This window comes from Balaenoptera acutorostrata, chromosome 16 (genome assembly GCF_949987535.1).
Source record: "Balaenoptera acutorostrata chromosome 16, mBalAcu1.1, whole genome shotgun sequence".
Classification (NCBI taxonomy): domain Eukaryota; kingdom Metazoa; phylum Chordata; class Mammalia; order Artiodactyla; family Balaenopteridae; genus Balaenoptera; species Balaenoptera acutorostrata.
In genome coordinates this window covers 42981030-43008889 of record NC_080079.1, presented here as the reverse complement: position 1 = coordinate 43008889, position 27860 = coordinate 42981030, and the positions used below count along the sequence as shown (strand labels likewise).

Below are 27860 nucleotides of genomic sequence, written 5' to 3'. Positions count from 1 at the left end.
CTGGAGAATGTTCCATGAGCACTTGAGAAAAATGTGTATTCTGTTGTTTTTGGGTGGAATGTCCTATAAATATCAATTAAGTCCATATTGTTTAATGTATCATTTAAAGCTTGTGTTTCCTTATTTATTTTCATTTTGGATGATCTGTCCATTGGTGAAAGTGGGGTGTTAAAGTCCCCTACTATGATTGTGTTGCTGTCAATTTCCCCTTTCATGGCTGTTAGTATTTGCCTTATGTATTGAGGTGCTCCTATGTTGGGTGCATAAATATTTACAATTGTTATACCTTCCTCTTGGATCGATCCCTTGATCATTATATAGTGTCCTTCTTTGTCTCTTGTAATAGTCTTTATTTTAAAGTCTATTTTGTCTGATATGAGAATTGCTACTCCAGCTTTCTTTTGATTTCCATTTGCATGGAATATCTTTTTCCATCCCCTCACTTTCAGTCTGTATGTGTCCCTAGGTCTGAAGTGGGTCTCTTGTAGACAGCATATGTATGGGTCTTGTTTTTGTATCCATTCAGCCAGCCTGTGTCTTTTGGTGGGAGCATTTAATCCATTTACATTCAAGGTAATTATCGATATGTATGTTCCTATTCCCATTTTCTTAAATGTATTGGGTTTGTTATTGTAGGTGTTTTCCTTCTCTTGTGTTTCTTGCCTAGAGAATTTCCTTTAGCATTTGTTGTAAAGCTGGTTTGGTGGTGCTGAACTCTCTCAGCTTTTGCTTGTCTGTAAAGGTTTTAATTTCTCCATCGAATCTGAATGAGATCCTTGCTGGGTAGAGTAATCTTGGTTGTAGGTTTTTCTCCTTCATGACTTTAAGTATATCCTGCCACTCCCTTCTGGCTTGCAGAGTTTCTGCTGAGAAATCAGATGTTAACCTTATGGGGATTCCCTTGTGTGTTATTTGTTTTTTTTCCCTTGCTGCCTTTAATATGTTTTCCTTATATTTAATTTTTGACAGTTTGATTAATATGTGTCTTGGCGTGTTCCTCCTTGGGTTTATCCTGTATGGGACTCTCTGTGCTTCCAGGACTTGATTAACTATTTCCTTTCCCATATTAGGGAAGTTTTCAACTATAATCTCTTCAAAAATTTTCTCAGTCCCTTTCTTTTTCTCTTCTTCTTCTGGTACCCCTATAATTCGAATGTTGGAGCGTTTAATGTTGTCCCAGAGGTCCCTGAGACTGTCCTCAGTTCTTTTCATTCTTTTTTCTTTATCCTGCTCTGTAGTAGTTATTTCCACCATTTTATCTTCCAGGTCACTTATCCTTTCTTCTGCCTCAGTTATTCTACTATTGATCCCATCTAGAGTATTTTTAATTTCATTTATTGTGTTCTTCATCATTGCTTGGTTCCTCTTTAGTTCTTCTACATCCTTGTTAAATGTTTCTTGCATCTTGTCTATTCTATTTCCAAGATTTTGGATCATCCTTACTATCATTATTCTGAATTCTTTTTCAGGTAGACTACCTATTTCCTCTTCATTTGTTAAGTCCAGTGTGTTTTGAGCCTGCTCCTTCATCTGCTGTGTGTTTTTCTGTCGTCTCATTTTGCCTATCTTACTGTGTTTGGGGTCTCCTTTTCACAGGCTGCAGGTTCGTAGTTCCCGTTGTTTTTGGTATCTGTCCCCAGTGGCTAAGGTTGGTTCAGTGGGTTGTGTAGGCTTCCTGGTGGAGGGAATTAGTGCCTGAGTTCTGGTGGATGAGGCTAGATCTTGTCTTTCTCGTGGGCACGTCCACGTCTGGTGGTGTATTTTGGTGTGTCTGTGGCCTTATTATGATTTTAGGCAGCCTCTCTGCTAATGGATGGGGTTGTGTTCCTATCTAGCTAGTTGTTTGGCATAGGGTGTCCAGCACTGTAGCTTGCTGGTCGTTGGGTGAAGCTGGGTCTTGATGTTGAGATGGAGATCTCTGGGAGATTTTTGCCGTTTGGTATTACGTGGAGCTGGGAGGTCTCTTGTGGACCAGTGTTCTGAAGTTGGCTCTCCCACCTCAGAGGCACGGCCCTGATGCCTGGCTGGAGCACCAAGAGCCTTTCGTCCACACAGCTCAGAGTAAAAGGGAGAAAAAATAGAAAGAAAGAAAGAAAGAGGCTATAATATAGTGAAGTAAAATAAAGCTATTGTAAAGCAAAGCTATACAGACAAAATCTCACCCAGAAGCATATACATACACACTCACAAAAAAAAGGAAAAGGGGAAAAATTAATATCTCCTGCTCCCAGAGTCCCCCTCCTGAACTTGGGATGATTCGTTGTCTATTCAGGTATTCAGCAGATGCAGGCACGTCAAGTTGTTTGTGGAGCTTTAATCTGCTGCTTCTGAGGCTGCTGGGAGAGATTTCCCCTTCTCTTCCCTGTTCGCACAGCTTCTGGGGTTCGGCTTTGGATTTGGACCCGCCTCTGCGTGTAGGTCGCCTGAGGGCGTCTGTTCCCCGCCCAGACAGGACGGGGTTAAAGGAGCAGCTGCTTCGGGGGCTCTGGCTCACCCAGGCCGCGGGGAGGGAGCGGTACGGAGGAGGCGGGGCGAGCCTGCGGCGGCCGAGGCCGGCGTGACGTTGCACCAGCCTGAGGCGCGCAGTGCGTTCTCCCCGGGATGTTGTCCCCGGATCCCGGGACCCTGGCAGTGGCGGGCTGCACAGGCTACCGGGAGGGGAGGTGTGGAGAGTGACCTGTGCTCACACACAGGCTTTTTGGAGGCGGCAGCAGCAGCCCCAGCGTCTCACGCCCGTCTCTGGGGTCCGCGCTGATCGCCGCGGCTCGCGCCCTTCTCTGGAGTTCGTTTAGGCGGCGCTCTGAATCCCCTCTCCTTGCGCGCAGCGAAACTAAGAGGCAAGAAAAAGTCTCTTGCCTCTTCGGCAGCTGCAGACCTTTTCCCGGTCTCCCTCCCGGCTAGCTGTGGTGCGCCAGCCCCTTCAGGCTGTGTTCACGCTGCCAGCCCCAGTCCTCTCCCTGCGATCCGACCGAAGCCCAAGCCTCAGCTCCCAGCCCCGCCCGCCCCGGCGGGGGAGCAGACAAGCCTCTCGGGCTGGTGAGCGCTGCTCGGCGCCGAGCCTCTGTGCGGGAGTCTCTCCGTTTTTCCCTCTGCGCCCCTGTTGCTGTGGGATCCGCGCTGATAGCCGCGGCTCGCGCCCTTCTCTGGAGTTCGTTTAGACGGCGCTCTGAATCCCCTCTCCTTGCCCGCCGCGAAACAAAGAGGCAAGAAAAAGTCTCTTGCCTCTTCGGCAGCTGCAGACTTTTTCCCGGACTCACTTCCGGCTACCTGTGGTGCACTAAACCCTTCAGGCTGTGTTCACGCCGCCAGCCCCAGTCCTCTCCCTGCGATCCGACTGAAGCCGAGCCTCAGCTCCCAGCCCCGCCCGCCCCGGCGGGGGAGCAGACAAGCCTCTCGGGCTGCTGAGTGCTACTCGGCGCGGAGCCTGTGTGCGGGAATCTCTCCGTTTTTTCCTCTGTGCCCCTGTTGCTGTGGGATCTGCGCTGATAGCTACGGCTCGCACCAGTCTCTGAAGTTCGTTTAGGCGCTGCTCTGAATCCCCTCTCCTCGCGCACCAGGAAACAGAGGGAAGAAAAAGTCTCTTGCCTCTTCGGCAGCTGCAGACTTTTTCCCCGGACTCCCTCCCAGCTAGCTGTGGTGCGCTAACCCCTTCAGGCTGTGTTCACGCTGCCAGCCCCAGTCCTCTCCCTGCGATCCGACCGAAGCCCGAGCCTCAGCTCCCAGCCCCGCCCGCCCCGGCGGGGAAGCAGACAAGCCTCTCGGGCTGGTGAGTGCTGCTCGGCGCCGAGCCTCCGTGCGGGAATGTCTCCGCTTTGCCCTCCGCACCCCTGTGGCTGCGCTCTCCTCCGTGGCTCCAAAGCTTCCCCCCTCCGCCACCCGCAGTCTCCGCCCGCGAAGGGGCTTCCTAGTGCGTGGAAACCTTTCCTCCTTCACAGCTCCCTCCCACTGGTGCAGGTGCCGTCCCTATTCTTTTGTCTCTGTTATTTCTTTTTTCTTTTGCTCTACCCAAGTACGGGGGGAGTTTCTTGCCTTTTTGGAGGTCGGACGTTTTCTGCCAGCGTTCAGTGGGTGTTCTGTAGGAGCAGTTCCACGTGTAGATGTATTTCTACTGTATCTGTGGGAAGGAAGGTGATCTCCGCGTCTTACTCTTCCGCCATCTTCTCCCTCCCTCTCTGGTTTTAATTTTTTAATTCAACTCTGTGGCACAGTTATTTACTTTGGCAACAAAGATCTTTAAATACTCTAAGTTTGTTTTATTAGATATCTGGAAACAACTTGTTGCCATTCAATTTTAAATTTTCATAATTTAAAAACCAAGGCACAACTACATAGGAGTGGGTGAATTTTTATAAGAGAGAATGATGTCTTTGGGGACAGGGATTACATTAAAAAAATATTAAAATGTTGGCTTGGAAGCCTTTTTGTTAACTAACATTTCCAAAGGTGTGCCCGTGTTCGTATATGTGCTGTTAAAACCATATCCTCTCACTTTATCCTCAGTTCTCTTTGAGCTGCAGAAAGTCAGTTTGCCTTTAAAAGCTGCCTGCCAGGAGAGCTGACTTTATAAATACGCTACTTTGTACTCACGGTTCCCCAAAGCATGGGCTCCCCAAAGCACAGTTTTAAAATCACTTCTTTAATCATAATTGTGTTATTTTTCTAAATCAGAGGTTGCAAACTCCTGTGGTTGCTGTGTCAAAGGATGTATGGGGGGGCATTAAATTCATAGTTTAATTCTCTAAAACCTGTTGCTGACTTTAGAAACAAGAGATTTCTTATAAAATTAGAACATTAGAAGATGTAGCAACATTGGCTCCATATTTCATTATGGCAAGAATTTGCCGAGGCTGAGTAGCAGCTACCATTTTAGATGGGGAAGTGTTCCCCAGTTGCCACCATTCCCGTGAGATTTGCTTCACTCTTTTACATTGCCTGATATCCCTGCAGATATCTGGGTCTGTAGCCCCTGAAAATAGAAGTAAATGAGGTAACTCCTTCTTTTTCTCTCTGAAACTATTTCTCCATGAAGGAATCCCATTTAAAACCTAACAAAACATATCTCAGAATAAAATTTAAAAGTCTATGTTCTGTAGAGGCACAAAGCTTATGTTTATTGACTAAATTCATTTATTCATTGTGACAGTGTGATGATTAAGGAAGTAAAGTATGAAATATAAGAGTAACGAAAAGGGTGCCATGTTCTGACGTGGGGTAGGGAAATTCTGTCAGGAATGGGTTAGAAGAAGGCAGTACTTAATTAAGTTGAAATGTCACTAATGAGAAGGATCCCAGCTAAAGCTTGAAGACTGGGGACTCTGGATGTAGGAATACAAAGACCTACAAGTAAGAGAAAACAACAGTGATTCTCTGTTGGAGATCAATAAGAAATAAAGCTAGATGCTCAGGCCAAATGTGAAATCATGGTCTTATATGCCATTTTATGTTTTGTTGTTGTTTTAATCCAAAATGAAAAGATATTACCATCTCTCCAGTTCTGTCACTCGATGGCTTCCTACTTAACCGATACTACAAGCACTAAAGAAAATCCCAGCTTTCTCTCTCCTCTGATAGACAGGGAATCCATTGTCTCCAACTCTCTTCCTTAAATTTGCCACTTGCATGTAATTGCCAACTGGATTTCATTGATCTCTCTGAAATGGTTTTTGATTTTAAAATAAAGTAACTAATTCCTTCTTACAGTTTAAATCCTAGTTTGTAGATAACTTAATGCATCAAGGTTTTTTTAAGGAGGAACAGCAGATGCATTTCTCCATAGGAGCTAAGATGCTAATGATCATAAATTGGTCCAAATGCACTTCACACTGAATCAGGGCCTTTTATATCTTCATCCAAAGCAAAGGACCATGACGTTGGAAATTTCAGACTTTATAGGAACTCATGTGTTTGCAAGTGTTCTTTTGAAATGCTTCAGATCTCTGGTTGTGGGCAGCTGCCTGCTTTTTTTCTTTGTGTAATAAATGTCTGGTTTTTGTGCCAGAACACTTCTGGTGTGCTGTTGATCAAATGAGAATTGACAGTTTTTCTTTTGTTTCCTTTTCAGCTCACTCCAGTTGGCACCACAGTATTTACAGGATTTTCAGGAGACAATGGAGCTACAGACATAGATGATGGCCCAAATGGACAGATAGAATATGTTATTCAATATAATCCAGATGATCCGGTATGTAAATATCTACTTGCAATGTGAGTTCACTATAAGGAATAAAATTAATATTTACTTCAGCTGATATTTATTATATTTCTCTATTGCTCAGCTCCTGGAACCACATTAGTAATTATACTATTATTAATAACTATCTCAAAATTATATTTTAAAAAATATTTGTGCTATACTTATAAAAGCTAGTTTTTGGTGAGTTTTGTAGGTAAAAGTTTAAAATGTATTCATAGGTATAATATGTCATTTTTATTAAATTTCCATTATGTTAGTGGACTCCTAAGCATTCTAAGTAAATCATTGGACATGATATTACCAATGTGATGCGTATGCTTTATGGAACTTGCAAATTAATACCACCACTGCCCCTTCTCCACCAATGAAACCTGAGGTAGAGAAGAGGGCAAAGCCTCTAGCAATAGGTTTTTCAGTTTTTGGTTTTATTGCATTAGACAGTGGGGCTTCTACATTGTGCCTTAGGCTGTGAAATTATTTTTCCCAATGATATAGTATATGTAACACAAATAAAATAAGAATTGTCTTTTTTTTTTTTTAATTAATTAATTAATTTATTTATATTTGGCTGTGTTGGGTCTTCGTTTCTGTGCGAGGGCTTTCTCTAGTTGCGGAGAGCGGGGGCCACTCTTCATCGCGGTGCGCGGGCCTCTCCCTATCGCGGCCTCTCTTGTTGCGGAGCACAGGCTCCAGACACGCAGGCTCAGTAGTTGTGGCTCACGGGCTCTGTTGCTCCGCGGCATGTGGGATCTTCCCAGACCAGGGCTCGAACCCGTGTCCCCTGCATTGGCAGGCAGATTCTCAACCACTGCGCCACCAGGGAAGCCCCAAGAATTGTCTTCTTGAAGCTAGAGCTGGAAGTCCTGCCTGCCATCTTTCCCTTCCTCTTTTCCCGGAGGCAGCTTCTCAGAACACCAAGGGCTCCCCAAAGCATAGTTTTAAAATCACTTAAGTGACTTTTTAAATCAATGCTTCTCCTTTAGGTTTAATATTAGGAATATAAAAGTGGTGAGGTTAACATTGTATCTTTGTTTTTAAATTATATATTTCTTATATAAGCTTTAAACAATCAAAAAAAAAACCTGTTGAACTTGCAGAGACTAAGAGCTCTCGATATGATCTACCTCACAAATTGACTGTGAGAACTAAGTGAATTGTGAATGCATTTCCTCATCTTATTCTCACAAATCGATTAGTTAGTAGTAGTATCTCTATCACATAGGAGCGAACACAGGTTCATAGGTGACGTGACTTGCCTGGTAACACACACCCTCCTCTAAGCTGGAGAGTCAGGACTCGATTTCAGAGTAATATGTGCTCCACTCTTCCTCTGTTGTGCTCTAAGAAAATAGTTGCAGCACTTGAGTTAAAATTTTCAAAAAAATTTTAAAAACAAAGCAAAAGGCCCATGGGTATAGCAGGGTCAAGGGAAGATTTGGGGGGGTTTTGTGTTTGTTTTTGTTTTTCCCCTAAAATGTATGCCTCCACATGTTTATAGACAGAGGTAATGAAACCAAGAGATGGGGCGATGATGAGAATGTGACAGAAAAGGACAATAAGTATGAGGGGTTACACAGAAGTCGAATGGAAAAGATCAAAGAAACAGCAGAAGGGAAAAGGGCAAGAGAAACATTTTTTTTAAAATAGAAATAGGCAGCTGACTATACAGAATATTTCTAAACCATTTATTTTCTTTACTATTTAGATTTTTTAAATAATTAATTGTATGTGTGTGTCATGTATCTAGCTTACATTTTATGAAGGTCATTTCCTAATCTTTACTCCTCAAGCTGTAAAAATGAAACTCCAAGAAAGTATAGAATGACCAGGCCATGTATTTTAGGGAAATATTTATTACATTGCATTAAAAAAAAAAAAAAAACCTACCCAAGGATTAGATATAGCGGGAGACAGAAACGTATTACTTGGAATGTATCTTTTAGAAGTTTTGTGAGGCTGAAATTCCTTGTTAGCTATGCAGTAATTCCTTCCGAATGCTTCCCCCTTTCAGGGATTTCTGGGCTTGGCATGAAATATAATATGTACCTTTTACTACCTACAGGTTGAATAAACCAATCATTCACATGCAGTTTCCAAATTGCAAAAAAGAAAAAAAAATGTACTTTAGCAAGCTAGCGCTACTATGGAATAACGAAAGAAATTCTCTGGGCATGGTTCTAATTCAGTGAGGCAAAAGAATAAGACATCATGACGGCACTTAAGTTAGGGTATATTGGAAGAGAAAGCATTAACCAAGTCACATCCTTACAGAGAGAATCCATCTTTGATCATCATAGAGAGTTAATGCAAACCTCAATGCCAGTTTCTTCTCTTATAAAATCTCTGAGAAAGAACTATCTGATGATTTTTATATTCTTAAATTGTTAAATCTCTAGAAATTCTGCTTATAATTAATAGCATCATAATATTATCATTTTTTATTATATTATTTCTTTTTAATATTATAATATATATTAATATATATTATATTATTATTATATTATATTATTATATATTATTATTCTATTATTATATATTATATTATTTTATATAGTAATATATATATAATAATAATATAATATTATATTATTTCTTTTTTTAAAAAAATTTTTACTTATTTATGGTTGTGTTGGGTCCCCGCCTCTGTGCGAGGGCTCTCTCCAGTTGTGGCAAGCGGGGGCCACCCCTCGTTGCAGTGCGTGGGCCTCTCACCATCGCGGCCCCTCCCGTTGCGGAGCACAGGCTCCAGACGCGCAGGCTCAGTAATTGTGGCTCACGGGCCCAGCCGCTCCACGGCATGTGGGATCCTCCCAGACCAGGGCTCGAACCCGCGTCCCCCGCATTGGCAGGCAGATTCCCAGCCACTGCGCCACGATGGAAGCCCCTAACCTGCTTATTTCTTAGAGTCAAAACAAACTTGTATGTATTACAAATATATGTAACCTGAAAATGTGGCCCCCTCTGGCTTTTGCAACCACAATTTAAAATTTCTTTAAAATTAGTCTCACACTGTATGGTAAATAGTAAAAGGTGTAGATTGGTCTGTTCTACTTAAAAATCTCAGGGTATTTTTTTTTTCCAGGGTATTTTTTGTTTTGTTTGTTTTCCATCTGATGCTACGTTATTCATTAGCAGAAATCACAAATTAGTGACCTGGAGTTTCATTCAACTCACAAGATTTTGTTTGGCCACAAATTATTTTAAATAATTTCTGAGCCAAAAATCTAAAAATCATGAAATTTCACATTCAAATTTAGTTTTCTCTTGTCTCTTAAGAAATAGATGTATGACAACCCTGGTCCTGATTTCCAATAAGACAGCATCAGCTAGAGTTGAATTAATGTTTTCCCATTAAGCAAACTTCTATCACTCAGACAATATATGTATATCCATTTTTACCCTCATCACTTCAGTCATTTACATTATCCAAGTCATCCTTGTAGAAATTTACAAATGTAACTTCTGCCTTACTGTAATACAAAGTATGTTTTAATTAATTCTTCGCATCACTTTAAACACTAGCCCATGGTGTTTCTGATAAGAGAAGACAATGGAAATTTGAATGATGTTTCCAGTATGTAATGTGCCATTTTTCTTTGACTGTTTTCAAGATTTTTATTTTAATTTTGAGTGCTTGGCAACTTGACCATGGGAGCATGCTAATGTATAGTTTTCTTTGTAATTGTCTTTTTTTAAGGGTTTTGCTGAACTTTAATCTCTGAATTTGTCTTTCACCAGTTAAGGAAATTATCAGACACTATTGTTTAATATTTTCATGCCATTTCCCTGACTCTTCTCCCTCTGAGACTCCAATTACAGGCATATTAGGCATTTAAATACTGTTCCACAGGTACAGGCTCTGTTCATGTATTTTCAACATATTTTAATCACTTGGTTGCAAGCTGGGTGTTTACTATTGATCTATATTCAAAGTTACAGTGTTCTCTGCCATCTCCATTCTATTCTTAAAACTATCCAATGTATCCAATTGTCTTTTTTTATTTATTATTTTTTAAATTTCAGATAGTATAATCTTCAGGTCTAAATTTTCCATATTTTTATAGTTTTTATAGTTTGTAATTTTTGGTGAGTTTCCCATCTTTTCATTTATAGAGAGCATATTGTTTTTACGCCTCTAAACATAGACATTGTTATAATAACTGCTTTAAAAATCCTTGTCTGCCTGTCTAACTTTGGTCTTCCATTGATTTTCTCTCTTCTTGAAAAGAGATCACATTTTCTTGTTCGTTATATGTCAAATTGTCTGGACTCTATCCCGGATACTGTGAATGTTGTATTGTGGAGAGACTCTTGATTCTATTATACTACTCTGAGGAGATTTGTTTGTTTTTAATTTTCACAGAGAACTTGGTTGCATTCAAACTGAAAACTCTTTCTCTTGGGTGCAGTTCAATTTTCAATTCAGTATATGTATTTTTTCTTAGTTGATCTGCTTGTAGTTGACCCCATACAGGTGTGGTTTCAAGATCAACTAGAGATCTGGACATAACTTATGCATGAAATTTTGTTCCTTCCCTTTCTGGCTCTCTCCTTTATAATATCCATCCCCCCTCACTTTCTGTCAGCTTTGGTTGTCCCAGAATCTATCCCTTTAGGTCAGAAAGACTTCAGGCTTTCTATCAGAGTTTTAACTGCCCCCTTGAGGTGCTAAATCAGCCTTCCCTCAGGCCAACTACCATAAAACAGGAAACTCACCCATGTTGTCTTTTCTTTCAAGTGTCTAATCTCCTCCAGAATATGCCTGCTTTTCTTATCTCTCCAGGGATGCAGGGATGTCAGGTATTTTTGTTTGTTTGTTTTGTATTTTGTCCAGAGTTCACAGGTGTTAGTTGTGGGAAGATTTAGTCCAGTGGGTCTTAGTCAGCCATATAGAAACAGAACACTTTATACCCAGTGAGTTTCTTTCTTCAATATACCTTTAGAAGACTAGTACTCTTACACATTTTTGCTTCTGAACCACATTTAGGGCTTTCCTAAATATTACGCAATAGCAGCAATGATAGAAGTATTTCAAAGTTTTAACAGCAAAAAAAGAACATACATTTATTTATTCCATGATTGTGCATCTACAGTGATAAATTGTCAGCTAGTTTTCCACCAGCACTATTTTGTAACCAGAAACACTGACATTTCAAATCAACTTCAGGATGGTTTCATTTATCTCTCTCCATTAAAAAAGAGGATAACTCTTTCCAACAAAAGAACATAAGTGAGGATACCCTCATATTAATGTGTTCCTAAATATCAGAGAAGTAAAAATATAATATCACTTAAAATTATTGACTCATCAAATGTAGTAGTTACCAATTACCAGTACTATATGTCACCACCAATCCTTTAGACAAGGCTTGGTGATTAGCATAATGTATTAGTTATCTACTGTTGGATGACAAGCTTAGTGGTTTAAAACAACACACTTTCATTTTGTTCAGTTTCTGTGGCTTAAGAGTCTGGACACAGCTAAGCTGAACAGCTTAGGTTCTCATGTGCTTACAATCTACATGTTGCCCAGATTAGTTCTCATTGGAGGTTTGAGTAGGGAAGAATCCCCTACCAAGTAAACTCAGACTGCTGTTAGAATTCCTTTATTGTTGTAGGACAGAGGACCTTGGCCTCTTGCTATATGTTGGCTGGAGGCTGCTCTCAACTCTTAGAAACCACCCTTAGTTCCTTGACTGCTTACTTCCTTAAACCTTCAAGGAGAGTATCTAGAGCTAGTCTGCAAGATGGAGTCTTATATGACATAAGGCAGTCACAAGAGTGACAGTTTATCACCTGTGCCATATCCTATTGGTTAGAAGCAAGTCAGAGGTCCTTCCCACGCTCAAGGGGAGGGGATTACACAAAGGTATGAGTTGCTTATCAGCAAGTGGGGATAGAGAGGGCTCCCTTAAGAATCTGTCATACCTACTATAATGTTCAGCATTATTATCATCATTTTGAATGTCATATAAACTGATCTACTTTGGAAAAGCACTTTTGAGTCTTTCTGTTTAAGTTTGTGGAAAAAAAATAGAGGAAATGAAGGTTCTATTTTGGTTTTAGTAGAGGATAAATTGAAAATAATCATTTGTATTATTAGGATCTTTTTTACCATACCTATATTTCCTTTATGATGTAGATGAACAATTATACTAGGAGATGTGGAATAAATAAGAATCAGACACTTTTACTATCCAAAATAAAATTAAAAAAGTTAAATTGCCAAATGTTGTAAACTCTTCACTGAAACAAAGCACTTTTATTTAACCTATTAACAAAATCAGAAGAGTTTAAATTGCACTTTTTTTTTTTGCCATTGTTTTTATTGAATTTTATCTAGAATAAAGAAAGAAGAAGTTTGGGGATGAAGAACTGCTTAACTGATTAACCAAATTTAAAGCGAAAGCATTTGTGTTATTTTCCAAAACTTTCTGGCTCTTCCTCTTTTTGGAGACATGCCAGAAGTGACCTTTTTTGGGTTGGAGAAAATTACTTGCTCTGGCTAATGAGATATGGACCCAAAGAATCAAATACAAGTCACCATTTCCCCTCCCACTGCTGCAGTGATTGGAGAAAAACATGTTGAGGTGAAACATGCATTAGCCCAAGTCCCTGAATGAAAACATAAACAGAGCCCACTTGCTGACATGTGTTAGTGTAGATATGTAGAATGGGTAAGAAATAAAAAATTCTTATGTTAAAAATTCTATTAATTGGGGGGTTTTATTCTTGCATCATAACCTATGCTTTCTCGTCTGATATTTTCAGATGAAAATAATTTAGTAAATGCCTCATTATTGGCGTCCGCCAGAGAGTGAACTAAGAGGATTTGTACTATGCTCATCACAGTTACTGTAAAATACTATTTTTTTTGTGCCTTCATGGTAATAAAAAGTAAGGCCATCTATAATACACTGAACTAATTATATTTTAAAACATGAAAAGAAAAGAAAGGAAAAAGAAAGATTCAAGAAAAAGAAAGAGGAGAATAATTTGTCATCACGTATTGTGTGGAATTTTTCATTTTGGGGAGTTTATCTTATTTGGAAAAAGGAAATTATTAATATAATAGGTATCATTTGGATATTTTATTTTTTAAATTTATTTAACACCTTTATTGGAGTATAACTGCTTTACAATATTGTGTTAGTTTCTGCTTTATAACAAAGTGAATCAGTTATACATATACATATATCCCCATATCTCTTCCCTCTTGTGTCTCCCTCCCTCCCTTCCCATCTCACCCCTCTAGGTGGTCACAAAGCATGAGCTTTGTGAACACTTGTGTTTACTTAGGTCATTGCCTAAAGTCCTTCTTTGTGTAAAACTTTGAGCCCAGGTTGTTTAACTGTGAGTCTGTGACATTTTAAATTTACAACATATGTACTTTTGAAGCCAAATAGAAACTTCTAAATACAATTTCCTATGAAATTGGTTAGAAGAAGGTGACATGAACTGCACTGTAATCTTTCCTTTACCCCTAAATGTGCATATACATATTTGTGTGTGTTTATGTGGCAGGGAGGAATGAGTGTGTATGAAGTAGAGAAACAATTATCAGAGTGTCGGTATTCTACTAGGAGCAAACTAATGTTGCTGCTCAAATCATAGTCCCTTTTGAGTAGACAAGGGCTACATGATCTTACTTAATCCTCCACTTTTCACTTCAGGTAATTCAGGTTAGGGGAGTCACACCAAACTATGGATGGTTCAGCAGCTAATGGCGTGGTGGCCTGATTAATCTGTGACAAGCATAAGACCAAATAGAGACTGATTAGGACACAGAGTTGGTGCTGTTTATCTAAACTAAGAGATAAAGTCACAGTCCTGTTCAACATGAACAAATGGGGAAAGTCTGAAGAGAGAGAGAGATGAGAGGTGATGAAGGAAGAGAGAGAGAGGAGAGAGACATTCCAAAAAAATGTAGAAAAACAATAATAAGAGAACTTAACAGCCTCTGAGAGATTGAGAAATGTTTTCCTTGTTACCTAAGTTTCCACCACTTCCCAGTTGCAGGCCCAGTAAAGCATATTTGTACCATGGTTCTGTCATTAGATAACCAGGAAATAGATATACACGTATATGTGTATGTGTGTGTCTGTGTGTGTGCAGGTCTCTCTTCTTTTGAACTGAATTTCTAGTCCTTACAGTTGAACAGATAATATCAAAAACAGTATTTGTAAATATAGCATAGGTATGAGAAGCCAAACAGAATCTTTTCTGCTTATTAGAAAATGATGAATTACCAGGGTTCTCAGCTGAGAACAAATAACGCTAAGTACCTCATATTCCATTTCCAGATCATCTCCAACTGTGGGCCCCAACACCTCCTTACAGGACTAGCAGAGAGGTGTCATTTTATCTACATTGGTACTGATTCAGCTTCCCACAGGTTAATAAAGAGGGCTGTGGGGGGACGGAATCAACTCTGGAGAAACACGGAATTGTTAGTGTCAACATTCCATCTCCCTTCTTTGCTTAAGTCAGTGTGAGTGTGTGTGTGAAGGGTGGGCATTACACATGCCTCCTATACTTTTTCTCTTCCTTCCAACAGTGATAAAATCATTTAAACTGCCGTATGCTCTCATTTACTAAATGGAGAATTGCCCCTTGTCTGACAGTTACTGAGACACCAAACTGCCAGGGAGTTGTGAGTGGACCTTTCCTGATGGAGAGCAGATGTTTGGGGCCTGTGGGTATTAAGAGGCTTAGTCATTATTGGAATGGCCTGATTAACACTGGGCAGGTAGAGGTCAGCATTTAAATTCTCATCACCCAAAGAAACAAGTGCTAGTTTGTGCTTTACAGAGCAGTGTCCAAAATTAACAGAAAGAGGGTCAGGGCCTTATTTCCAAAAAATGTAGGTTGCTTAAGAAAAAGGATATGACTGTATTCCTACACCCCTCTCCTTTGTTGATGAATCAAATCTCTAAGGATGAGAGGAGAGGAGAATAAATGGTAGAGGAAGGGAGGGTGCAGACTCTACCTTCCTTTCCACCTCAAACAGTTCTTTGACAAGAGTATAAGACTGAGATACTCTTGATACACTGATACACACGCACACTCACACACACATATATCTATATCAGAGTTATGGGATCCTTCTGACATATTATTTATTATTAAAGGAATCAGATTGAATTAGAAAAGCACAATTTTAGTAATTACTAAAATCGCAAAATATTAAATGCTCCACATGTTATTACCTTTGAGAGTCTTCACTCAAATTATATTTAAAAGTTCATCCCAATCTAACATCAAGTCAATTTGTTAACCTAACACAACTAGCTCCAAAATAAAGAAAACTGAAATAATTATCCATTTTAAAAATGTATTATAGGAGCTTATTATTGAGTTGAGATCACAAGCAAATGCCAAAACTCTTATATGCTTAACTTGGTCCTTTCTATCTTCTAGTCTAGTGTTTCTCAAAGTAAAACCTAAACTTTCTACATGAGAATCACCCAAGAGTTTTGTTAGAAATATAGACTTCTGAGAATTTCTGGAATTTGGAGGAATAGACTTGGAATCTGCAATCTAAGTGATACATTTCTATGATCCTTATATACTCTAAACTTTGAAAATCATTGTCACATTGCCTTATCATATAATAATTTAAAAAAATAACTACATTTTCTTACTAAATTTTGCTCTTTTTTTCCTCCTTAGGTAGAGCTTTAGAAATAGCATTACAGGAGGGCATTTACTTTGAGTTGATCTAATCCAGTATTCTTTTTGCTAGAGGAAAAATAAAGATCACCTTAAACATTTATCCACATTTTGTTTCTAATTTTTCTCATGATTATTATTATTCTGTTTTTTCAAGACAGAATGGATACTTTATAAATACTTGTTTCATTAATAAATTAGTTAATTTTAACACAAAGGCTTTTCATATGCAATAATTTATAAACAACATTGATCATAAAGCAGATATTCTTATGTTTCTTGGAACATAAGTATTTATGAAACTCCTAGCAAAATGAAAATCTCAGATATCTATAAAAGATGGACTTAGCTAATAAGAATTAGATTTAATAAAAAAATGTTCTTAAGAACAATATAATCCTTAATTACTAACTAAATGCTTGTAATAATTCTACAAATATCCAATGAAAATTATCAACTAAAATAGGATCACAAATATCCATTACGTTACTTGGTTAGAAACATAAATGTAAGTATTTCCACATCATAGACTGAGATCCTTGAGAAATCTGTGAGGGAAAGCAGAAAATACACAAATAACAAATGCTGTTTGGAAAAAATAATGTAACATAAGAGCAAAGATTTAATCCCAAATTGGATGACAAAGAAGATTTTACTGAATAAGATTTGCAGGATATGTAATCCAGAGAAATGAGGGATAGAATGTTTAGGCAGGAGAAAATTAAAAGCAGATGTCACCTGCAAAGAGTCATGGCATAAATGGAAAATAGAGGGGACTACATGATGAGGACACATAGGCAGGAGATAATCATGTATCAAAGTGCTTTCAGCTGCAAATAATAGAAAACTGAATTTAAAGTGACTTTGCCAACAAAGTCATGTATTATCTCTTGTAACAGGTGGTTCAGAGAAGGGGAGGTATCAGGATTCGTTAAGCAACTCAAAGAGCCAGCTTCTTTCCATTTTCTGCTCTTCCATTTTCAGCATTTTGTTTACTTCTAGATTAACTGTTTCAATAGTTCCAAAATGGCTGCTGACGGTTCCAGGTTTTACATCCTTATAGAAGCATCTGTAAGCAGAAAAGGGAACACTTTTTTTCTTGTCTCTCTCTCTCTCTTTACAATTAAGAAAAATTCTTCAGATTATTTAGAATTAGATCGCACATACATTTCCAAAACAATCACTGGCAAGGAGTGTGGATTTTCAATGGTAGGATTAGATTTGTCAAAACTCACCCCACTTAGGGGCATAGCCTCCCCTAAAGCACAAAGCCACCAATTATCTGAACTCATTTGGAGTTCTGACTCCAAGGATGAGGTGGCGTTTTGGTAAGCAACCCACCGTATATTTCATAAATATGCTAGAATTGATATATGTCTCTACAGTTATTGAGTCTTTGAAAGTTAACAACCCTATAACAACACACTGAGTTGTGTTTTACAGTGTATATGGCAATTATTAACTAAAGTATTCCCCATAACTAACTTAGATATTTAGATTAAACAATTTTTACTCTCCCTGGCATAGTTTAGAGTCCCGCAGTGTTTAAATAGGCAAAAATTTAGGGAAAATGTCAAACGCCTGTTTTTAATTGTAAATATCTTTTATGGTACATTTTCTATATTTTTGTTTTAAAATGTTACTTTTTAAATGACTGAATCCAAGAAAGACCTGCAAAGTCAATTGCATGAACACAGAATAAATCATTAAAAAATATCTATCAATTGTATACTCTGTGTGTGTGTACAAGAAAGAGGGGGTCACGGAAGGAGGGAGAAAAAGATGGAGAGGGAGAGATCACAACTCTAGACATTGAAGGTTAATTTGCCCACATTTCCCCAAATGAACTTGAGATAGAAGATTTGAGTCAGCTGTTCTCTCATTAACTGTTTCTAAGTAACTCCCCTTGTGTCAGCTGAGTGTATAAACACAGACACACACAGACAGGCATGCACACACTCTTTCTTCCTTCCCTTCCCCTCTTCTTCTGCTTTCTTCCTCCTGCTTTGCCTCTCCCCCACCTCCTCCTCCTTTTTCTGAAGTAAGAATCTAAGTATTTCATCTGCTGCCCACGATCACATGCACGCGTACCACTACACAAAACAATCAACCAAAAAAGTTTCAATATTAAAAGTAAAACTGATTTGTTGTCATAATTTAAAGACTATTTTATCAGTCTTCAAAATGGCACTAAAACACAAAAGTGATGTAAGGTCTTTTTAAGGCTGAGAGACAGATCTTATAAATTATATTCCCTTGAGGAATGACTATACTGTCTTACAGTGAGGGCTGCTCATGCCAAAGCAGTATTGCTGGAAGGCACTTTGGAAGTTGCTCTTATAACCTGCATGTTGCCAAGAAGAAGCTCAACCCCTGTCAGGATAGGAGACTTAACTAATGAACAGCAGTTTTGAGGCTTGGAAAAACAAACAAAACAAAACAAACAAAAAACAACCTACAGCACATTCTTTTTCACAAAAACACAAAGTTTCAAGTTAATAGTTGTATTTAATACAGTACTTGAAAACACTGAGAATACAGAATGGGCACCGATGTCAAAAAGGGATATTATGTAGAAATCACAAATTGCAATCTTTGAACTCTTTGGTGATTAAAAAAAAATTGTGAAAAGATAATATGGTAATAGGAAAGATTTTTCAGATATCTGGGCTAAGAAATATCCCAGGGCTGTTGATGGGTAACCCTAATAATATATGACAAACTTACAAGAAGTAAGTTTCCTGGTTATCATTATCAAAAGTGAGACCTATTGATCAGAGTGACAAGTTTTTGGAAATAAGAATATTAAATCTGAAGCTTACACTCACATCCTGTTTTCAGATGATGAACATGTTGTCTATAACTTTCAAGGGGACTAAACTGAAATATAAAATTGTCTAATTCATCTTATGTTCAGATGATCTCAAATGTATATCTTTACCTATTTGCAGACGTCCAATGACACCTTTGAAATTCCCCTTATGTTGACCGGAAATGTAGTGTTAAGGAAGAGGCTCAACTACGAAGACAAGACTCGCTACTTTGTCATCATCCAAGCTAATGTGAGTGTTTAATTTCTCTTACTTTGCTCTTCTGAATTTATGAAGTACAGAACTTGCCCAGAATGTATGTGCTCACTGTAATTTGCAGCCTCAACAGGGTAGCCCTGTGCTCAGTGTAATTTGTATATTGTAGTCTTCTGAATAGGAAATGGGATGGAATGGGGTAGGAAGATTATTCCCGCTCACTGTATTCTTGACTCTTTGGATCACTCATACACTTCAATAATTTGTTTTTAGCTCATACTGAAGTATTTCTCAAAGCATGATCCACCGAATGACTGCAGCAGAATCACCTTGGGAGTGTGTAAAAAATGCAGATTCCTGGACACAACCTCAGACCCTCTGAATAAAAATTTCAGAAGGTAGAAGTGGAATACCTGCATTTTTTATTAGCTCCCCAGGGGACTTCAAAGTACACTAAAGGTAGAGAACTGTTGGATCATTTATTGAATCATTTATCTTTTATTGAGTAGTTGCTCACTACATATAAGCTACTATGATCATAACCCACATATATGGACAGCAGTAACAGAAAACCTGAAAAACAATTGCTTGCATAACATTATTATTATTATTGTCATTATCATTATTATTTTAATAAAATTCTTAGATTTATGTGGTTCAAGAGTTGATTTGCTAGTTCAAGTATATCACCAAAGACTCAGGTTCCTTCTGTCCTTAAAATCCGTCCTTCCCTGAAATTTGGTTGTTTTTCCAATGCCTTATCTCCCATTTGCAGTTGTGATGCTTATGGCTCTGGTGCTAGTGAATACCAGCACCATAAGCATCACGACTGCAATTCAAGTCTGAGTATAAGGGTGGTAAAACTAGGACTTCTTATGTTCATTGATTCTGTCTGCTTTTATCTGAGAGGAAGCTCTTTCCCACCCAGCTTCCCCACACAGAACAGGAATATGAGTCAGCATAGCAGACGGTAAAGTTAAGGAAGTCTGTAGGTGGTAAAGGGGACAGAGACAATCATCTCTGGATGACAAGCAAGTATGGTTCGGCTCCTGGGGCTGGGCATATTGAAATAAAAATAATAATTTGTTAGGAAGGAGGAGAATTGGGCTAGCATTTTAGTAAAAAAAAAATCTAACAAGGCTGGCGACAGATAGCATCTAACATTGAAAAAATCCCTATAATAAGTGGCAGGGCCATGTTCTGAAAAGGTAGTTAGACTCTGAAGCTAGCCTGTACCTTTAATAACCCCTAAGCATTGTAATCATATTTTTGTAGCTGAACAGAAAGACAGAAGGGAGTGGCAAAAGGAAATATCCTCCATCAGCTGTTCTGAACAAGTTTATATGCAAGAAAGTATCGCTAAGGGGCCATGTTTTGTCTTTTTTTAGAGATATTTCAACAGAAAGGGCACGCATGTTTACATATATAGTATATGTGTGTGGGTAGATATAGATAGAAATCTAGTTTTTTGAAGACAGATTTCTAGACTTTCATTCAAAATACTTGTTTTGTTTCTTTTTTTCCATTTCAATGTGGGTTGTCTTAGGGCTTAGTAGCAGAGACTAGAGTAGAAACTGTGGATGTAGGAAAAAGTAAAATCTCTTAAAGAGGGCCCCTCATAATTCCTCAAAAACACTGAACCCCTTTTTTTCCTATGTAAATGAAAATGTGGAGAAAAGGTACAATTTTCCTTTCTGACTCAGAATCTCTAATAAAATTTGCAGAAAAGTCAGATTGCTATGGAATGTATTTGAAAGCTAATTTTTATTGTGCTATTTAAAATGAGGTGTTTTTTTTTAAAAATAAATGTAAAATAAAATAAATCTTCTGACTTGCCATCTACTTTAAACTATTTATAAAGACATCTGGGACAATTTGAATCCAATTTGCTAGACTACTCATAACTGGGGAAAGACTGATAAGATTTTAGCATTTCAAGGATAAAATTATGAAATAACAGGATATATATGGATCCTCAAAAGGAAGGAATGGAATTGGTGAGAAATTGAATGAAGACTTGAATTTATCTGTAATAGTAATTTTTATATAAATGTAAATTATGCAATACAAAATGTTAATGCTAAATATAGGAAGTTATAAGATTTTTAGTGTTTTTAAAAGTTTTCAGATTATATCCTTTTAAAAGTTATATAATATACCAAAATTAGGATATATCACAATTTATTCAACTATACTTAAGGTTTTTTTGGTTTTTGGCACAGAACTGATAGCTAATCTCATGATTCTCCTGAGAGGCAGGGAGTATAGTATAGTGGTAAAAGCATGAATTCTAGAACCACATTGCCCAAATTCAAATCCTAGTTCTGCCATTTCCTAGCGTGTGACTTTTGGTATACTCTCTATGTCAGTTTTCTAAGTAGTAAAATGGGGATATTAATGAAATATACCACATAGGGTTCTTGTGAGGATTAGCAAGTTAGCAAACAAAAATGTGCTTAAACTAATGCTTGGAATATATTCTGATATCATTGCAGTATTACATAAACATCTTAAGTATCAGTACTTACTTGTTCATGAATAGATAATTAAAAGATAAAGTTACTAAGAGAAAAATTGTATATATTCATGTATATATGTATATACATACATATATATACATATACTTTTCATCTTAGTAGGTAATGCCATATTATCTTCCAAATTGTTGCAGCACATCACATTCCCACAAGTTATAAAGAAAAATGCCTATTTCCTCTACATTTTAGATATATAACTTACTTAAGACAGGGGCTTGTTGGAGCTGAAAAGATGGCTCATGCTTGCTTTGAGGGCCAATTTTGGACATCTCTTTCCAACTCCAAGTACAGTGACCTCATTTGTGGCCATGGTGGGAGATATTTACAGTATGGAAAGTGACAAATGCTCCAAGTCATGTTCTTGGGGGTCCTCTGGTGTGGCCATGGCTGCAGCAGCTTGACACAGGATCTCAGTTCCCCAACCAGGAATTCAACCCTGGCTGCAGCACTGCCCTGGCTTTTGTCCCCGTTGGAAAGGAATTTCAGTAAAGAGACGGAAAATAGTGAAGCAGCTAAAGTGTTTATTAAGAGAGGAATATTGTGGATAGATACATGGGCAGGCTTAGTAAGAGTCACATCTTTGGGAAGTTTAAATCATTTATAAGGGGGCAGGCTTCCAGGTCATTGTTTTCCTCTGACCAGTCGTCTTGCTTTTACCCCTATCTGATTTGTCTCAGGGCCCTCCCCATGTGCCTTCGCCTGCTTTAGCCAAGATGGATTTCAGTGTGAGGGGCTCTGGGAAGTTAGCAAAACTTACTGTGGTCTGGCACCCCCTCTCCTGAGGAAACTTTCTGTGCAAGTGTAATTCGGGAGGTCTCCCTGACCCCAAGAATAAGGAATTTGTGACCTCCTTATCTTTTACCCCAGGAAGGCTTAGCCCCTCCCTCCCCTGCCATTACTGTTATCTTACAGTGTCCACAGGAGACAAAGTCCAGCTATTCATCCTGTTCCTGTTGTTATTTCTATCTCAAGGTATAAACAGGAGGCTAGTTGTAAATGTCTCACCTGGAACCCATCTATCTCATGCCTCAGTCGGGACTTCTTGTCTCAGTTGGCTGTTAAACATTTACTGCCTCATATATATCAATATCTATACAATTTATATTCTTATATTTATATAGAATAATGATACCCATATATTAAAATATCTTTAAATTATTTTATATTGTTCTTTGTAGTTATTATTATTTTATTGATGGTATGTAAACCAATGTACAATGTAAACTATGTCAATTAAAAACCTACTTATTATCTTCGAGTCATAAGAAGAGCTGAAATATGAGCAATCAATTTGGACTTTAAAGTAGATGGTTTCTAAGAAGCTAGAGGTCTGATGATAAATTACTGAACATTACTCAGATTTGGCCTGGCTTTGCTTAGAGTACAAAGATTTGATTGATTTGCAAAAGGAATCATTCAAATTTCATGTAGTTGTGAGCATGTTATGATTTTTTATCCATGTGAACATGTTATGACTCTTAAATAAATTGGAAGAGTTTTGGGTGACCCACATTAGAAAACTTGTCACTTATTTTCTTTAGAATTTTTGCAACAGTATTACCCACACCGTTTTTTAAAAAATATGAATAGCCAATGAATGAGGCAATGAAATTCCAGAAAAAAGGAGAAAAAAATCTAGGAAAGGAAGTTCAGAGAAGTGCAAAAGTCAGGGGTTTCCTTTTGTTGAAACTTCTGATACATTCTGTCACCACAAACTCCAATTTTGATGTTACCCTAAATCATAAAAAGATCAAACCCATCTCTATACATCGATATCTTCAAGCCAACTCTTTCTGTATCACGGTTATCCTGAGGGAAATCCGAAGGGCTCTTAACTACTCAAGAGACCTTAAATAATTGTCAGAAAGAAAAGATTTACATTTCATTAAGACTCATAGCAAGAATACTTTTTGAATTATTCTATCAATTAGCAGTGCTATTCCATATTTTCACAAACATCAAAAAATCTAGAGAAGGGACATAACTATCTTTCATAACAAGATACTGTATTTTAAAAATATATGATACTATATCTTTCTCAGCTCTCTCTTTTCTCTTAATGGTCTCGAGTATGCAAAAAAAGTGTATAAACTGTAGGGATGAAAAACTTTTTCCTTCTTCCCTTCCAGGTTCTGTTGACCTAAAATAAATAGACTGCCAGTTATTTCTCCAGCAAAAATGGGTTTATTTGGGATAAGAAGGGAATTGCAATTTGGGGTCTACAACCACGGTGAGCCATGTGCAAGTCCCTACAAAACAAGGGAAGGAGAGAGAGGGGGAGATAAGAAGTTGGGAGAGCTATAGTAAACAGAGACCATGGCTTTTCATTAGCTGAGCTGTTGTAAGGATGGAAGAGGAGGCATTCTTCCTGTTGAGCTATGCTGTCCTTGCAAGGTGTGAGAGCTCCCCCTTCTGGTCTCCTGACTCTATTTAACTGAAGTTTCTTGAATTTTTTACAGTTCTTTGGCTGGCCTAAAAATTAAATTAACATAACACAGATTAACAAGAGAAAAACAAATTTAATAATGTATGTGTAGGAGCTCCATAAAAAAATATGAGACTGAAAAAAGTGACCAAAGCAGGCTGTCTTTTTGACAAGGAAACTACAAATTTGTAAAGAATTTGCAAGGCAAAGAGGTTTGGGCTCAGGGTATCAAATTAGAAAGTACAGTGGTACTTTCACACAGCCTCTTGGCCCTAAGTTCCCTATTTCTGGTGATAATGATGCCCTTTATTCTCCTGGCACAGGGAGGGTTCTTTTCACATGGAAGATCTATGTCCTGCTTTCAGGGGGACAAAGGATGATCAAAATGTCCTCCTTGCACTGGCTGTTTCTTAAGAAACTTTAATGTAAAATACTCAATATGCCAATGTAGCATATTTTGGGGTGGCATATTCTGCTCTTCTTCAAAACATTGCAATTATATAGGTTTGGATATAAAAATTACTTTCTATATTTCAAACTATATAAACCACTTTTCAGAATAACCCCTATCCTGACCTTTCCTCATATCTACCTCCTACTGATATGTGGAATAAGTGCTAATATTACAACCGTTGTTTTTAGTTTTGCCAGTTTCTTGGGCATATTCTGGAGAGTAAGATTGAAATAGGAGGATAGTTGTTGATGGTTTAAGAACTATGTATAAAATTTTCAAGTAATGAAGATACTGCTTGAAAATTTTATAAGTAAGCAAAATGATACTATTCTGTTTACTAGTATGCATAAAAACTAAGGAAAATCAGTTAAACAAAAAAGACACTTTCAAGAAAAAAAAAAAAAAGAAAAGAAAAAGAAGAACACACTTCTAAAGTGATTTAGATCCAGGCAAACTTGTTGCTGTTATTTTCTTTTTTGAATAAAGAAATCTAACAGCATCAAGTTACTAGGGTAAGTTTTAAAATTTCAGTTTGTGATAGTCCATCTTTCATTGGTGAACAGAAGCAAGACAGATACCTCCAAGGTCTTAGGTAACTGAGTTAGAGTCAAAAGACTCAAGCCAACTCTAATTATGTTGCCTTTTTTTTTTTTTTTTCTTTCTCTACTGCAAATACCAGATAAGGTAATGAAGGAGTATTTAATATATGTATCTATGAGTGAGTCTGGTAGGTGCCTTTAGCCATTTTGTTAACTACAAACAACTTGAATACTAAGTATGTAAGTGTTAGAAGTCTCTTTATTCCAAGGCTCCTATGACATTGCCTCAAAAATAAATCTGAACATCAGCATTTTTGTCTCATACTCATTTTAAAACCAGGTTTCATATAATTTCACAGTATTTGTTAGAGTCCAGATTTTTCCTGGCTCCGCTCCACATAACCAATATTTGACTTAATACAGTTCTAAATATAGAGCAGATACTGAATGAATTAACAATTAGCATTTATCTCTAGTTTGATCAGAGAATAGTACGCAATTAAACTATTTTATAGCAAGAAAGCCTTTCTATTGAGATGAAGGAATTGAAGTCTTACTTATCATTTGATGGTTAGAGGTGTTTTATTTCTCTAACATTTTCATAGTTGAAATATTTGCAGTTTTATAAAAACGTGCTTTGTAAAAAGAGTGGATTATGACAATGAGTTAGTTGTCTCTGCGCTACTTATAAAACTAACTTTCTTTGAAATTCTACTAGGTACAGATCTCTTTTTCTGAAACAAATAAACAAAAAAAATAGTTCTTCCTTACAATATATTGATGAAATTTTCTACTTATTTATTAAATAATTAATTTTAAAAAATGCGTGTTTTTGATACGTCAGATATCATGTTATAATATTGTATTGTGATGTTATGAGAGCAGCTGATTGGAGGCTTTGAATAAAGATGCTAAGTATTCAGTGATTCAGTGACAAGGTCAATACCACTTCCTTATGAGGTGTTGAGAGAATGTTCCAGCTAGGTCAAATCTCACACTCTGATGAATATTCCTTGTGGCTCTTTTGAGTCTATGTTGTAGTTATCTCTATGCTTTTAAATTCCCGCATGTCAGTTTTTATACTGGATTATTCTTTGTATCACCTGCAATTACTTGCATAACTATACTCACAATGGGTATGGAAGCTAAATAAAGGTTTCATACAATTAAATGTTTAATGTTAGCAAATATATAAATGATATGTGAAATAATAATGCACATTGAGAAAATACAAATGAAACAGTCAAACTTGATTAACTTTGAAAGAGATACATTCTTGCTTGCCAGTTACAATCACAGTTTCCTAAATTAATGATATCTTATTTTTAAATGTCTAAAATTTTAAAGTGTTACCTTATTTTTAAAATGATAGAAAAGAAATGAGGAAGGAAAATAGAAGAGGAGAAGGAAGGATTTGGGGGATTAGTTTTTAATATGTACTGGATTTTCACATAGCAATGAATGCAAATGTAAATTTAATGAAATCATATAAAATATTTATGTAAATAATTACGTTTTATTTATACCACTCCCAATTTAAAATGTTATTTCCTTTATTCAGAAGAGTTGTGAGCAGCAGCATTATACTAGAAAGAGCAAAATATTCCTTTCTTTTCGGTTTTTATTAATTGTCAGGGGCTTTGTTTTAGACAATATTTTTAAGATCAAATTTGGTGCTGAACTGGAAAAAGAGCATCATGGATTAACAACACCTTCCAGAGGCTTGCAAGTTAGGAATGTGCATGAGGCCTACTTTCATCTTTCATTGTAACATGTTATATTTATTGGTGGCAAATTCTGGGGACTCTCCATGTACACATAAACCATGTTGGTAGTTTTTGTTACTATATCTCTGCTCCTAGTAGTGAAGGGGAGCAGAATGTGTCACTCTAAAATATGCCTCTTTAGCATGCTGCCAAAAAAATTCATCCGTCGATCTAAGAAAGTTATGGAAAGTTTTATTTGAGCCAAACTGAGGATTATAACTCAGGAACAACCTCTCAGAGACCTTGCAGAACTGTTCTGCCCATTAGAGGTCAAAGCACAGTTATATAGGTTTTTGAGACAGAGGGCTGTACATTAAATGACATATTTTACACAGTTTACACAACCTAGATCTACAGGTACAAAGAGTAGTGGGTCATGGGTCATCATGACTCCTTACAAGATTAAGAAGGAAGGTTATCTCCTAAGGAGTTGTGACCTTTGATGGGATTAGAAGGAATATTTTTTCCTAAGGAGGTCTGAATAATGCAGATGTGCAATACACGCTAAAGGGGAGGGAATTTTCTCATCTTGCCATAAATTATGAATTTTATTTCAGCAAGCATAAGAATTATTTTAGGCTAAGTAATAAAAAACCAAAAACCAAAACAAACAAACAAACAAACAAAAAAACCCAGCAGACAGAAAAGAAGCTCTGAAAACCAGCAGAAGCAATTTACATTTACAAGGGAAATCTCCAATTATAAGGGTGTCTTTCTGTCTGTACCAGGAAGACAAGGATGACTAAATCTCTAGAAACTCTTATCAATGGAGAAGGCTTAGATTTAAATCTGCATAACAAACATACCTTTTGTTTACTGTGCTTCGACTGAAAATTTGGCTTTCCCCTCCCAACATGTTTTGTCTTTAGCTGAAGATGGTATTCAAGGTGGTGACTTGGGCCATTTTGGGGAGTTACTCAGTTTTCCTGGTTATCTCCCCTGTATACAGGAAGTATACATGTTATTAAACTGTTTGTTTTACTCCTGTTAATCTGTCTTTTACTACTGAGGGGTTTTATCTAAGAACCTAAAAGGGTAGAGGAAAATTATTTTTTCCCCTCCACAGTAGGTTATCTGATCTTTTTCTTTTTTTTTTTTTTTTGTTTCCACTTAAAAATTCACATTTTATAGATCAACACTTTGTAAGCAGTTTCTTTTCCCAGTATAAGACAAAAGCCTATATTGTGTATTTTGGTAAATATGCACCCTCTCTAATGCAATTGTATCCATTTTATGGAGTGGCAACAA

General features: G+C 37.4%; 1 protein-coding gene across 17 annotated transcripts in view; it reads left to right on the top strand.

Moving 5' to 3' along the window:
• PCDH15 (protocadherin related 15) overlaps positions 1-27860 on the top strand; it is a 755972-nt gene that overhangs the window by 310654 nt on the left and 417458 nt on the right. For 16 of the 17 annotated variants that reach the window (XM_028166694.1, XM_028166693.2, XM_057531449.1 and 13 more), the window contains 2 exons: positions 6062-6181; positions 18817-18927. In XM_028166694.1, coding sequence (XP_028022495.1) covers positions 6062-6181; positions 18817-18927 — 231 coding nt within the window. The remainder of the gene's footprint in view (positions 1-6061; positions 6182-18816; positions 18928-27860) is intronic. The other variant, XM_007182828.2, reaches the window with a different exon arrangement.